At 41.3% G+C, this 13214-nt stretch overlaps 1 protein-coding gene across 3 annotated transcripts in view; it reads left to right on the forward strand.

Annotated features, from left to right (window-relative positions):
* CFAP46 (cilia and flagella associated protein 46) overlaps window positions 1-13214 on the forward strand; it is a 2698259-nt gene that overhangs the window by 116639 nt on the left and 2568406 nt on the right. For all 3 annotated transcript variants that reach the window (XM_069611407.1, XM_069611408.1, XM_069611409.1), the window contains exon 4: window positions 10148-10279. In XM_069611407.1, the coding sequence (XP_069467508.1) occupies window positions 10148-10279 (132 nt within the window). The remainder of the gene's footprint in view (window positions 1-10147; window positions 10280-13214) is intronic.

Raw genomic sequence — 13214 nt, forward strand, 5'->3', positions numbered from 1 at the left:
ATAACATGATACTACCGTGCAAATGGATGAATGTTTGCCTTTCTAGTAATCTTTTAATAAAGGTTTCTCTTGTGTAATTGTTGGTGAAACGATTGCTCGAACATGAGCTGAAACAAGCCCTCACTCGTGAGTTCCTTCTGAATGTCTGGGAACCTTGATCCAGGAATCCTGTTTTAGAGAATCCGAACACTTTGGTGTGTTTGTACCTGGACTTCTCTGTATACGATTTGCAAACTTTGCTGTTCAGAGTTCAGAATTAGGGCTACATCTGCTGCAGTGGCTTCACCATATTTGCATGCATAACCGATTAGGATTCTGTGATAGGCTTCCTCAGTTGATGTAACTTCAGAAGAAGCTGTCAAGAAGGGTGTGTGGGAATTAATTGCATGTAGCAGTGGGTTGGCCAATTACATTTTTTTACCATCAAAATATTCACAAATTATGTATGAATGACTACTTGGTAGCATCAAGCATAGGTCTCAGGCAGAGTGCGAGGCCGCTGAAATGCAAAGCAGCTCCACTGCCAACATGAAATAAAAGGAGCATCATGAAAACAAGTTTAAAAAAATCTAATATCACGTTTTTATATCGTGTCTAAAGTCAGATTCATCCTGCTTCTAAGTACTGTAATTCTAGGTATAGTTATTGACCCAATTTAATTGATAACAAACATATTGAACTAAAAACAATAGAGGGCTTAGTTTCCTATGTCCAGATTTTAATGTGTAACTGTAAATTGGACACTCATATCGGAGATGAGTGCTTAACTCTGAGATATCCTTCCAGATGTTTAGCTCTTAAATGTAGCTAATCTCTTTGTGTCGTAAAATTCCTTGTTGAAAGTTCGAAATATCTGTCTAGAATTTTCTTTTATCTCCTAACCGTTGGGATCAACAGAGGGGGGTCATGGCTGGTTGTAGGGATTACCCGGACTCTGGGTGCCCTGCAGTAGGACTACTGCACTTCCATCACAACAGCAATTCAGGGTTACTGAGGCCACAGCATAGTAGCTTAAGCAGTAGATGACGGAGTGTAGTGTTTTTGGGAGCTACCAAATAGCCCTGTCATTCCAGGTTCTTACACTAAGTTTGTCACATCCCCCTTGTGAAAAATATACTCCTCCATAGCCACATGCGGTAGCAGGACCACTGTGGCTCAAACTCTTTGTGTCCCTTTGGGGGAGCAATCAAGCATTGAGATACCCAAACACCAGGGGCTTTTGCATTCCTTCTCAGAAATTGTCAAATGCTGTTACATTTTGGTTCAGGTTCTGTGGCAGATTCTGACTGGAGCTGCCAGACAGCGTGTCCCAGTTAGTGCATACATGGTCTTGTTCTTTTGTGCCCATATTTTATTTCCTATTGTGTCGGGATCAACTAATAGTTATGTCGTCAGACTATGGGCTCTCTTAAGGCTACAGATAATGTTCGCTGAAGCTGGGATATGTTGCAAAATGTTTTGGTTTGTTGGAAAATTACTTGCGATAGCGGTCGGGGTGTAGAATAAGTCCAGAGGTGAAGTAATAAGAATGAGAACACTCCTGGGTGTGGCACCACAGCAGGACGGGAAGCACCAACTGGGCTTGGGGAGCTGCATGTCTTTGAGCTCTCTTTAGGGTTTCAACATGTCTCTGTGCTGGTGCTATGAGCATTGTTGTTGAGGTCTAGAAAGGATTTTGAATCGCACCACTATTAAGAATGATGTCAGGGCTGATCAACAGCAGAGATGTGGGAGGAGAGCTATAAAGAGGGGTCAAGAATGATGCCAAGATTTCGGCTAGAGGAGGAGAGAGGAAGGGGGGAAGGAGATTGGAGGAGTCATGGGTGGAGGAATAGTGCAGGCAAGAAAGAAAATAACTTAGAGGGATTTAAATGTAGATAATGAGCCGTCATACAGGACTGAATAGCAAGAAGGCAGGAAGAGACGATCGAATGAATAGAAGGGGAGAATGAGATAAAAGAAAGGAAGAGCAGAGTATCATCTGTATAAAAGTGATGAGCAAGAGACCAACAGAAGAAAATTACTCTGTTGCTTGTTGCACTTCCACATTTCTTATGTGAACTTTGTTTAACTGGAAGTCCACTTCCTTCAGGTTTGAAACATCCATTGTTTGGCCTCTTCCAATCTCAGTTCTTCTACAAGTTAGTCATAGTAGAGCCTCGCTTTTACTTCCAATTCTAGCAAGCCACGATCTTGGCCTGCATCCTTCCAAACATTTTGGCAGCCGCCCAAAAAGTGGAATCTGTCCCATTGTAGCCTTCCATGTTACTTCAAAGGAAAGCTCTACACATGATGATTCATCTTTGAATCCAGACACCCATTTACACTGACCATGTCTAGTCTTGGTGTAAACCGTCTCTGGAAACTGTGTTGGCAGATCACTGACCACATATATTTTCCACACATTTCCTGAATACTATTTCTTATGCAAAACCTTTAACTTTGAAATACTCCAGCACCAGGCTGGGTACTAGGAACTATTTGTATGCACTAACTGCTGTACTGGGGAGGAACCATTTACATACTAGCGTGCATAACCTGAGCAGTACCTTCCGAAAAGAGGATCTCTACTATAGTGCTTTGTGATGTGAACATCGCGTGTATGATTAAAATGCTTCTTTTCTATGTATTTCAGAATGCACCACTTAAGAAACCAAAAGAGACTCTTAAGAATTTACAAAAAAATATCTTACATTCATATGGGCTAATGTGAAAGCTAGGATCAGTAAGAAAATAACAATGGCTCCTAAAAACAGGGAGGCTTAGCATGCCCCTACATTTTAAAATACTACTTAGCTGCACTGATACAAATAGTAGATGCATGAGAAACATTGTTTTTCTGTAGAACACACAACATATGTGGAAGCAGCCATGGCTGAAGAGTGATAAAAGACCAGAAAATCTCTATATAAACCAAATGACGAGTAACGATAGGAGCTTCAGATACAGTGCGCAAATGACAACATTAATCCTATTTTTAGCACCATTCACACCAATTCATTGAAACAGGGATTTTTATCTCGAATAGCCTATATATGGGCTTTAATAAGTGGCCACTGGTGGGGGTAGGAAATTAGAAGACCTGTTCACAAAGGGGGTTATCAAATCCTTCAGGTAATGTAAAGATTACCTTGGATTTGATGAAACGGAAAGATTCAGATATACAAAGTTTAGACATTGGGCACTACATCTGATTACCAGAAAGAAGGCATCCATATCAATAACCAGTTTAGCGACCTGTATACAACAGGCGAGGGGAATAAAGCAGCTATTTGGGAAATGAAATGGGATATTAAGTGGTGTTAAATGCTCTGAAACCTCGTTTATCGGAACAAAGTGGCAGAATGAATTGAAATGCTCTATTTCAGATGAAAAGTGGAACAAAATAGAAGTACCTGGTAAATGTTGGAATGCACACTCCACATAGAAATGCAATGTACATACGTGATATTACACACCTGATAGATTGCATGCCATGTGTCCTGGAAAAAGGATATATTCTGGCGAGATTGTGGAATGACGGGAACTTTAAGCCACATTATATGGGAATGCCCCAATCTCTGATCATTTCAGAGGGAAGTTAGATCAGTAATTAAAGATATAAGTGGAATATCATGGGGATTAAAACCACTTCACATTGTCTTGGGAACCGTTTGAGAAGAGGAGCAAACCACATTTTTCTCGAACTCTTTCAAAACTGCTTTTAGAAGCTAAACTGGCCATTATGTCGTTTTCCAAAACGGACAAACCCATCAGTAAATGTGTGGCTTAAGAGACTATGTAAAATTGTACCCATCGAGAAACCTCATGAAAGAGTAATAGAACCATTTGAGAAATTCAATGAGATTTGGGCCCCTTTTTATCCATTTTATGTTTGGTTCTGAATGCAAATGCTCATGCCCAACAAATCTGAGATGAATACTTTTGCTAACTGATGAGGAACAGAACACTCAAGATCACACAGTGAACAGGAGAAAAAATTGGCGAGAGAACCACGTTTCAAGGTGCAATGTATTAGAAACAAATGTCAGATATGGGTGATGATCAAGAAGACGGGGGTCAACAAGTTGTATTAAAGGAAAGCAGGCCTCAACTACCCCCATAGCTATGATGATGGGTTTCTCTAACTTTAAAGAAAGCAAAACACTGGTGCTAGTCAGAAGTCTCAAGGAAATGATATCCTCCATCCAAACCTATTCTATCCTATGCTCTATCCCTAACACTAATAAACTAAACAACAAATCACCCAATTCACAGAAGTGTTTTTAAAATGGCGCAATCCCATTGGAAAACACTCTGTGAATCAGGCCCATAATCTCTGCCTAAGTAGAATCAAGACCGATAAAGTGACACTGCGCCAAATGTTCCAAAGTTAGATGCTTAATTGCATGCTATTTGTTGTGTAGAAAGTCAGCCTGACGCGTGTTTCGAGCAAAGCGCTCTTCATCTGAGGCTGATTAGTGATATAGGATAGATATCGTGCAAAGCAGTTGGTTGTACATAAGACATGAATCATCAAAACCCAAGTACAGAGCAAATGAGGCAAAAAGGGGCGATTATACATATGTCCATAAGCAATTAGTAAACATTGATATATGCACAATCATTTAATAGTCCTTGAAAAAATGGGATTCGGGGTAAAATACAGGTCATGGATTAAGCTACTATATTCAGATCCAACAGCTGATGTCAATACTAACGGTAGACGCTCGGCTACTTTTAAACTGGAAAGAGGGACAAGACAGGGGTGTCCTCCTTCCCCATTACTGTTTGTTATTGCAATCGAGCCCCGTGCGGCTTTGATTAGAGATGACCCCTATATATTGTCGTGTTGGGGGAGGCAACAAAAATTGTGGTTATTTGCTGATGACATTCTTCTGGTTCTCCGAGACTTGGAACATTCACTACCAACTCTAATGGAAGTTTTGAGATTGTTTCAAACCTTCTCCGGCTATAAAGTAAACTGGACAAAGTCGGAGGTGATGCCCCTGGTATCTTGCTGTAATAATAAACAATATGTGACTGGTCTGGGGTTTAGATGGTGTCCAGATAAAATGATGTATCTTGGTATCTGGATTACTCCAAAGATCAGTGATTTGGTGTAGGTGAACATGACTGCACTTTGTAAGAATTTTCAAACTGATCTGGAGCGTTGGGGTTTATTAAATCTTTTACTATGGGGGAAGGTTAACGCTTTAAAGATGGTATCGGCCCTTAGGATCAATTATATCTTGAGTATGATCGCACTAAACATTGATGCTGAGTACTGGAAGGAATTGGACAAGCTTATTCAAGGTTTTCTATGGGACAAGAAACCACCTAGATTATGTTTATGGAAACTACAATTACCTCTGGAGAAAGGTGGACTAGGAGTGCCAAACTTTAGAGCCTATCACCTTGCCTTTATTTGTGACTTTATGGTTGGATTCTTGGCATTGATACCTGTTGAATGGGCTATGGCGGAAGCGAGTTATAATGGTCCTCTGTTGCCTAGAGCCTTGCTGACTAGAGAATCAAGAGCGAGAAGTGTGAAGGACCCATTAACTGTCTGTCTGAGAAACTCCCGGAAGAAAGTGAACGGTTTGTTGGGTTTCGATGCATACAAAGATCCTGGTGCATCATTATGGATGAATCCTTCTATTAGATTAGGAAATAAAATGCTATTCTGGGCACAATGGTTTTTGGGTGGTGTGAGTTGGATTGATGATCTATTTAAGGAGGGGAGATGGATGAATGCTTGAGAAAATTTCAGGTTTTCAGATTACAAGAAATTGAAGATTGCGGTTGGTGAGATTAATTTCCAGACAAGGTTAAATCTGGATTTTTTTACGAAAGTCATTGGTAGGTGAAGATGGTTTAGCTAGTCGGGTTTACAAACTAATAGTGAATGCATATAAAGACAATGCTCAGCTCAGAGATGAATGGAGTCAAAGAATTGGCTCTGACATTACAGTGGAGACATGGACAAGGATGTGTACAAATGTCAAATTTTGTTCCTTGGGTTTGACTGAGAGAACGAGACAAATAAAGATATTAAACAGGGTTTATTGGACACCTGATAGATTATGGAAGTGAGGTTTGAAGGATGGCTCAGAGTGTTGGGCTTGTGCTCATGAAACAGGTAGGCTGGAACACATGATGTGGGATTGCGGGAAGGTGCATCGATTTTGGAGTGAAATTGGTGTGATCTTGGAGAGGGTCTTGGATGAATCAATTGGTTTTGATTTTGAAACATTAATATTGGGAAATGATAATACCTTAGACTGGCTCACTCAATGCCAAAAGAAGTGGTTATTTAGGGGTGCCATGATGGTAAAGAAATTAATCCTTAGGAATTGGAAATCCGATGTTACTTTAAAGGAGGAGGACTGGTTGAAAGAAATGCTTGATCTAGCAGATGTGGAACAATGTATATATAGAAAACAAGGCCATAATGGGCTGTTTATGAATATTTGGGGTACATTTCTGACATTGTATTGAATCTGACAATGGCAGGTTGTATGATGTGAACCAGGTAACTATGAGGGAGGGTTGTATCTATATGTTTTATAATTATGTATATAGTTTTTGTTATGATTTTTTTTTGTAATTTCCTGTTTTGTTATAATTAAAATGAAAATAAAATTTCCCCCCAAAAAAAATCATAGATGTCAAATACAAATACATGTATATATTAACCATTGATGTGGTAAAACATAGAGAAAGCAAAAATTGTCATATGCATGTAATCCAAAACACAACAATTTGATTAGTGCACATCCAATAAATAGCATGCAATTAAGCATGTAACTTTGGAACATTTGGCGCAGTGTCACTGTATCTGTCTTGATTTTGCTATTGGACTGTTCAGTATTAGGCAACATACCCACACACTTCAGGAACCTGCGGCCTTTCTTCCTATAGGAATTAATCTGTGCAAGCGCTGTCGACTCATTTTACTTTGTTGCTACCAGGATTGGTGTCTCTGCCTAAGTAGGTTTGCTGCCACTGTACCTAGCTTCTGGTGGCTGGTTTCCGACCCCATCCAATTGTATCTTTGGTTCTCTCTCCCTCTCCCTCTCCCTCTCCGTCTCTGTCTCTCGCTGTTAGTTCAAAGTTGGGTCCTTTAAGTCTGCCCCTCTTCTTAGAAGAAGGTTGCTCAGGACTGCCATTTAAGCATTCTGATCAGTTCACAAAGTTCATCTCCATATTGGAGTAGCTGATTCTCTAAATGTGTTAATTCTTTGCAACAACAATATTGATGATTCCTGATTATTCTGATTTTATATTTAGTCTCTTGTTCACCTCTACCGGGTCTTTTTAAGCTCCTCTGGCTTTTCACTTCTTGTAGTCTTGCCTGGACTATACAGCCATCCAGGTCATCTGAACAAGGCATTCTCATTGAGAGATATTCTGTGACACAGCCCATCATAGGCTTTCTGACCTCCCAAGTCGCCTGGTCATCATATGGTTATCATATGGCCTCTATCACCTTCTGTATTAATTTCTGAGTCAGACCCTCGTTGGCTATTGTCTGGGTCAGCCCCTCGATGGATGGCTGGCTTGCTTCTCTGGCTTTCTGATTCTCTAGAAGCTTTTACCACCTTGTGAGGTATTCTCGCAGTCAGACCCTTGTGGGCTGTCTGGCCTCTGAGGCCATCTGATTCTCTGGTTGCCTTCACCCCTTCATGGGGAATTCTCAGTCATCCCTTCATTGACTTTCTGGGTGCCTCACTGCTTTTCTCCCATATCTTACACTCTGCCTGTTGTTCTGCGGGATGCTCGGCGGGGAAGGCAGCTTCTCAGTTCGCTATGGAACCGTGACTCCAACGTCTTAGCGTTGGGTCTCTTCTCTCGGTTCCTCCTGCCTGTGACTGAGAGGACTTTGACGTCAGGACAATTGGACAACTGGGCACCGGGATTCCTCCACCCATCATGTTCTGTGTGGTCCTGCCTCCAGGCTCCTCCTGGAAGGGGGATGTGCCCTCCTCTGTGCTTCAGTGCAGGCTTCTGTTTATCACCCTCAGACTGGCTCGCTCCACTTCTGCATGGGTCCAGGGCTTTTAAAACTCCTTTGTGGAATGTGAGAGGAGATAGTATTGGTGTTTCAGATCTGGGCATTAAGAGCAGTGGGTCAGGAACCAAGCCAGTCCTGCACATTAGGGTGCTGCTCAACTCCCATATGTGCAACAAATACTTGGGATTCTGAGTTAAAGGGAACTGTGATAACCACTTTGCTTGGAGATTGCTTGTCCCCTAAGGGGGGGTGGATTTCCCCCCACCCCCCACCGTGAGATCCCACTTGCGCTTTTCCCTAGGGGGTGTCTGGCAGAGCAGGCTCACCTCCCTGGTCCCAAAGGGCATGGCTCTCTTGTGGAAAAGGAACAAATTCCCTGGATTCGACACACAAACTAATGAGGGAGGGGAGTGCAGGATGGGTAGGCAGATAAATGGATGAAAAACTGTGATTACTCTGCTTGCATTGTGTTTGTAGAATTGTGATTTATATGAAGAGAAGAATAAAACTAAATAAGTTATCCAAAAATGCTTATTTTCACTTGAAGGAGTTGCCATACTTTGTTTACTGTCCCAACATTATGCCATTGGGGAAAGAGATTTGTACGGTCTATAATTATTTTTTCTCCAAACTTCCCAAAATTGGGAGTCAAATGTTCTTACCTCAAATTCTTATCTTGAGCCCTGGTTATGGCCCAGTTGGAATGAACCTTAAGGGTATGGTCCTCTGGCTGTCTATTCATAGCATTTGGTCCTGTTCATATAGTTGAGAAACCAACAACTCCTACCATGACTTGGTCGATTTGATCCACTATGATCCCGCTCTCTGCGATTGCTATGCTTCCTCTTCCTAAGGCCCTTCATGGCGGATCATCAAGAAGCATGGCACCCAGTTGGGCTCTCTCAAAGGTGCATCTATAATCTGGGCCATCAACTTGACCTCCGGCAACACCATTTTTGAATAATATGATTTGACTGTAGATGACCCAGAATCCTTATTTCTGTCTGCTGTATTGGGCACAATAGCTCACTGACTTTTTTGTTTCTTGCGTAAATTAACTATATAGCGGTTTTGAATATGGCTCCCCTTGGCATGGCGGATGCAATATTTCATGCAATACTTGTTATATTGTTATGTTACTAAGAACCGGGACGAGAAGGAAGAACGAACGAGTAATGCCTAGGCTTCATAATGGTAATAGTCATTACTCCAACTCTACCTCACCACAGTCCAACTCACGACCACCCCTCGTATAAGAGATCTTGTGGAGTTGGTTGTACTACTAGTTATCCTACAGTTATTTTCTGAGAAGGTAACGCCACTTTTTCCCCAGTGTGGGGAGGGTGAAAAGTTGTCTTTTCTTAGGAGGCAATGCAGGTGCTGGTTTCTGTGAGTGGCTCACACTTATTCAAGAAGAGGGGACTCTACATAATGAGGATTGCTGGTAAATAATCGGGCCATTAAAGTTTATTTAACACGTCTGTCTCGTACTTAAGAGATGTTGTCGCTTTGTGTGACTTATTTTTTTTAGTTTTTTAACTGTACATTAGCATTTTTTATCAAACAAGAGCATTACAGAATAAGATGATTTTAATGCAAATTCCAATGGATTATCGATGTATCCCTAACAAAACTTTCCAACAACCAAGATTTAATACCCACTTTCCTCTCCTCTGATAAAGTAGGATTTGAATGAAAAGTAAAGTGCGCAGGGAACGTTCATATTTTCTTAACTAAAAGTCTTTTTGTTTTGCTCAGCATGAGCCCCTTTACACGGAATTGAACCAGATGTTCACTCTGCATGCTTACCTTTTTTGCTGTACTCTGTTGAAGCTGTAGTATTACAGATCTGCAATTCAAGTTGTGTGGCGATTACTTCATGGACTTTTATCTGATGGCTACATTTCAACTTTTCAGTATGACTACAATCAAGCAAATTAACTACTGAAACATCCGATCGCTATATTGCAATAGGGAACCACGCCATCACCTTATCCAGTTTAGGCAGAACATGACCGTCAGAACTATAAGACTGCTGCTTTTGTCTGATTGAACTGAAATTAAATCGTCTTTCCTTTCTTGGATAATTCACACTCCTAAATCGCCTATGTTTGCTAATGGACAATACTCATACGTGTTATTTTATTTTAGATGGGAGATCTGGAAATAAGCCAAGACTGCCTGCAGATGTATTTCAAAGTGGAAGCTCATTCAAACCAGTTTCTTGGAAGAGCTTATTTATGCCAAGCCCAGTTACTTGCACCCCTTTCTCTGGATAAGTTGGTGAGAACCTATTGAATTTCTAAACAGTTGACTTGAATGTATTGTTTGGGAGTATGTGGAATAGCAAATGTGACTCAGCTCAGCAATCTTTCTTTAACTACTCATAGCTTTGTATCATTTTTGTGTTAATTGGTTTACAAAAGGAAACCGTAAACACTTTTTAAATGTATAAACCGTTAAGAAATGTCACATTTTTGTCAAAATTTCACATGTAATCACAAGGTGATCAGGATGACCAGCAACACTTTTCCTATGAAATACATCAGAATGTAATAAAACACAGTTCTGATATAAATGCAAAATATATGATAGTCAAAATTATAAATGACAATTTCTTCTTATACATTTCTTCCATCAATCAATCTTTGCCCTTACCATCCAATAGTTGTTAGGCCATCTAGATACAAACATCGCATTAACTTAATATTGAGGATTCTAAAAAACTATGAAAAAGGAACTACTGTCTATTTATTATCAACCTTGAGCCAAAATACTCTTCAATACATCCTCATATATCATATGTAGCTTGAGTTAGCACCCTAGAAGTCATGCCAAAAACGTACAACCAGAATAGATCTCCTGTAATGCTTGAGGGTCTGACACAAAGGACCTATATCCCCTAAGAAATATCTTCTCCAGGGATCAACATTGGGTTATGTGGCGATCCTCCATAGGATGTCACTTCTCGCCATAGGGGAGCCCCTTTCCATGATGTTTGGGAGGTGAGGCCGCTAACCAATAGTACCCCTAGGGGTGGTAACATGCAGGCGGATCGCATGGTGGCGGGGAACTCCCCTTCTAGTTACAAGGATGTGAATCTGGGACATGACCCCTTTTTATCTTCCAACCCCACAGGGTAATAACACCCAACCCTTCCTTACATATGATAAAGTCTGAGACTATGTGTTACGGTGATGTGTCAGACCGTCTCACTATGATAGGTACTGGAACGAAGAAGAACCCTAGAATGCTACAGTCAAGCATGAAGAGGGTTCGACGAGCTGTTGTCAATCAAACTGATGTTACGCTGGGCAGTCTCAGCTGCTTAAGCCAAACAGTAAAGAAGGACAAGGAGAGCGACATCCAGAAGGAGAAGTCGGTGGGCTAGAGGGCCACCAAAAAGCCGGCGAGTTGGAAACCGGGCGATCGAAGGCTGTATCAAAGCAGCAGTGTGGAGAAGTGAGAACAAACCGAGGGATGCCAGGAAAGCGTCTCACCAGTTGGCTGAGAGTTGACAACCTTAAAGCTGATAGTCAGTGTGGTAGTGGTGTGAACTGTGGTGGGTGGACTGTGTGTCCAAGAACTATGCTGAGACTGCCAACATTAGCTCACTGTGGAGCTGCGTATGTGATTACAAGGGACGTACTAGGAACTGTGGTGGTTGCGCAACCTGTAACGTGTGGACCGTCTAGTCCAAAACTTGTGCTCAGACCACCAACGGTAACGGACCGTGAAGCCATGCGCGCTGATGGAGAGCAGAAGAAGGAGAACGAACGAATTTGTGATGAGTTCCCTGAGAGAAGGTAACAGGAACAGTAATACGTCTGGCAGGGGGCGGGGAAAACCTGATAAGGGGAAACAAGAAGATAGTACATCAATTTGGGAGGCAATTCCCTGGTCAGTTCCATACGTTTGTGGTATTGACGAGTCAAGAAGGACCCTGGGAGCTTCTTCCACATCCCGGTGGGGGCAGTTTGAAGGATATTGGTAAAACTTTGAAGAGTCAAGGGTAGCTCAGGGAGTCTCTCCCTAGTCCCAGTGGGGGAAAGTTGAAGGACAGTTTTCAACTGGAGATGATTCAAAGTCAGTGGAGAGAACTTAGAGAATTGATGAAGAATCTAAAATGAAAGTAAATCAAGGCAAAACTGTTGAAAACTGGGTGTAAACTAAGAGAAGGGAGCCACTCTCCTAGTCCTATGACATTTTTGTAACTTGGTGAAACCTAAATTTGGAGAGACTGTTAACCAGGAGAAACGTTTCATTTTCCTAGGTTGGGATAAGAACTCTTCGACTAGCTTTATTATTTGTGTTTGTGACAGGGATAGAATAGGAGTTTTGAACAGGATGCTACGTTTTGTTTAGGCACAATGGACTTCCTGGCTGGCCCAAGTTTTAGTTTTCTTGAGGTAGGGAGACCACCTCTAGTTTTAGGGATAGATAGGATTACATGTTATGTTTAATAAAGGTTTGTAACAACAAACTTGATTTCGCTTGGTCACTTATCTCATTCCAGGTCACCACAGTAAGTACATGTCTCATAGACTCCTGTTCACTACCACATGCTCTGCATAAGCGTTCTGACCTGGGGATTCTCCATCTAGGGCCCAGTACAGCCAAGACAGGTAAGAGGTTAAACCTTAACCTCAGGCCAAAGTATTTTAGCCTTTGCTCACTGAACAAGACCAGATAAGGGATTGTCAAAACAAGAGGCAAAGATTGCTTCATATACGATGGGAGAGAAGGTTTTCCCTCTAGGTAATCCAAGTTCTGAGCCTTGTCCCATACATATGCCTTCTGTTTTACAATATGCTTATAATGCACAGCCAAGTAGGGTATTAAAGTAAGGGTATTAAAAGAATTGAACAATATTTACAATATATACAATATTTTCTTAATTTTCTTTTTAATCTAAGTATTCATCTATTGGTAGATCTAAGTGGTGGAAAGAGCTAAGAGTCAAATTATTTGTGTCATTACCTTCTCCAACATTATTCGAAATACTGTTGTTAATCAGAGAAAAAGGATGAACTTACCCCATCAAAGAAAATATGCAGAATGTTTATTTCAACTACAATATGAACGAGGTGAACTTTCTTTGAAACAATCAGAACAGTGGTTTCCATGCTCTCTACTACAGCTGCCCCGTTCTCATAAAGGTGCAGAGAAGTTCCTGAGAGTGTAAACTGCGCATTAATGTTTCAGTAACGGGTTCCCC

Source organism: Ambystoma mexicanum, chromosome 8 (genome assembly GCF_040938575.1).
Source record: "Ambystoma mexicanum isolate Mex_15411 chromosome 8, UKY_AmexF1_1, whole genome shotgun sequence".
Classification (NCBI taxonomy): Eukaryota; Metazoa; Chordata; class Amphibia; order Caudata; family Ambystomatidae; genus Ambystoma; species Ambystoma mexicanum.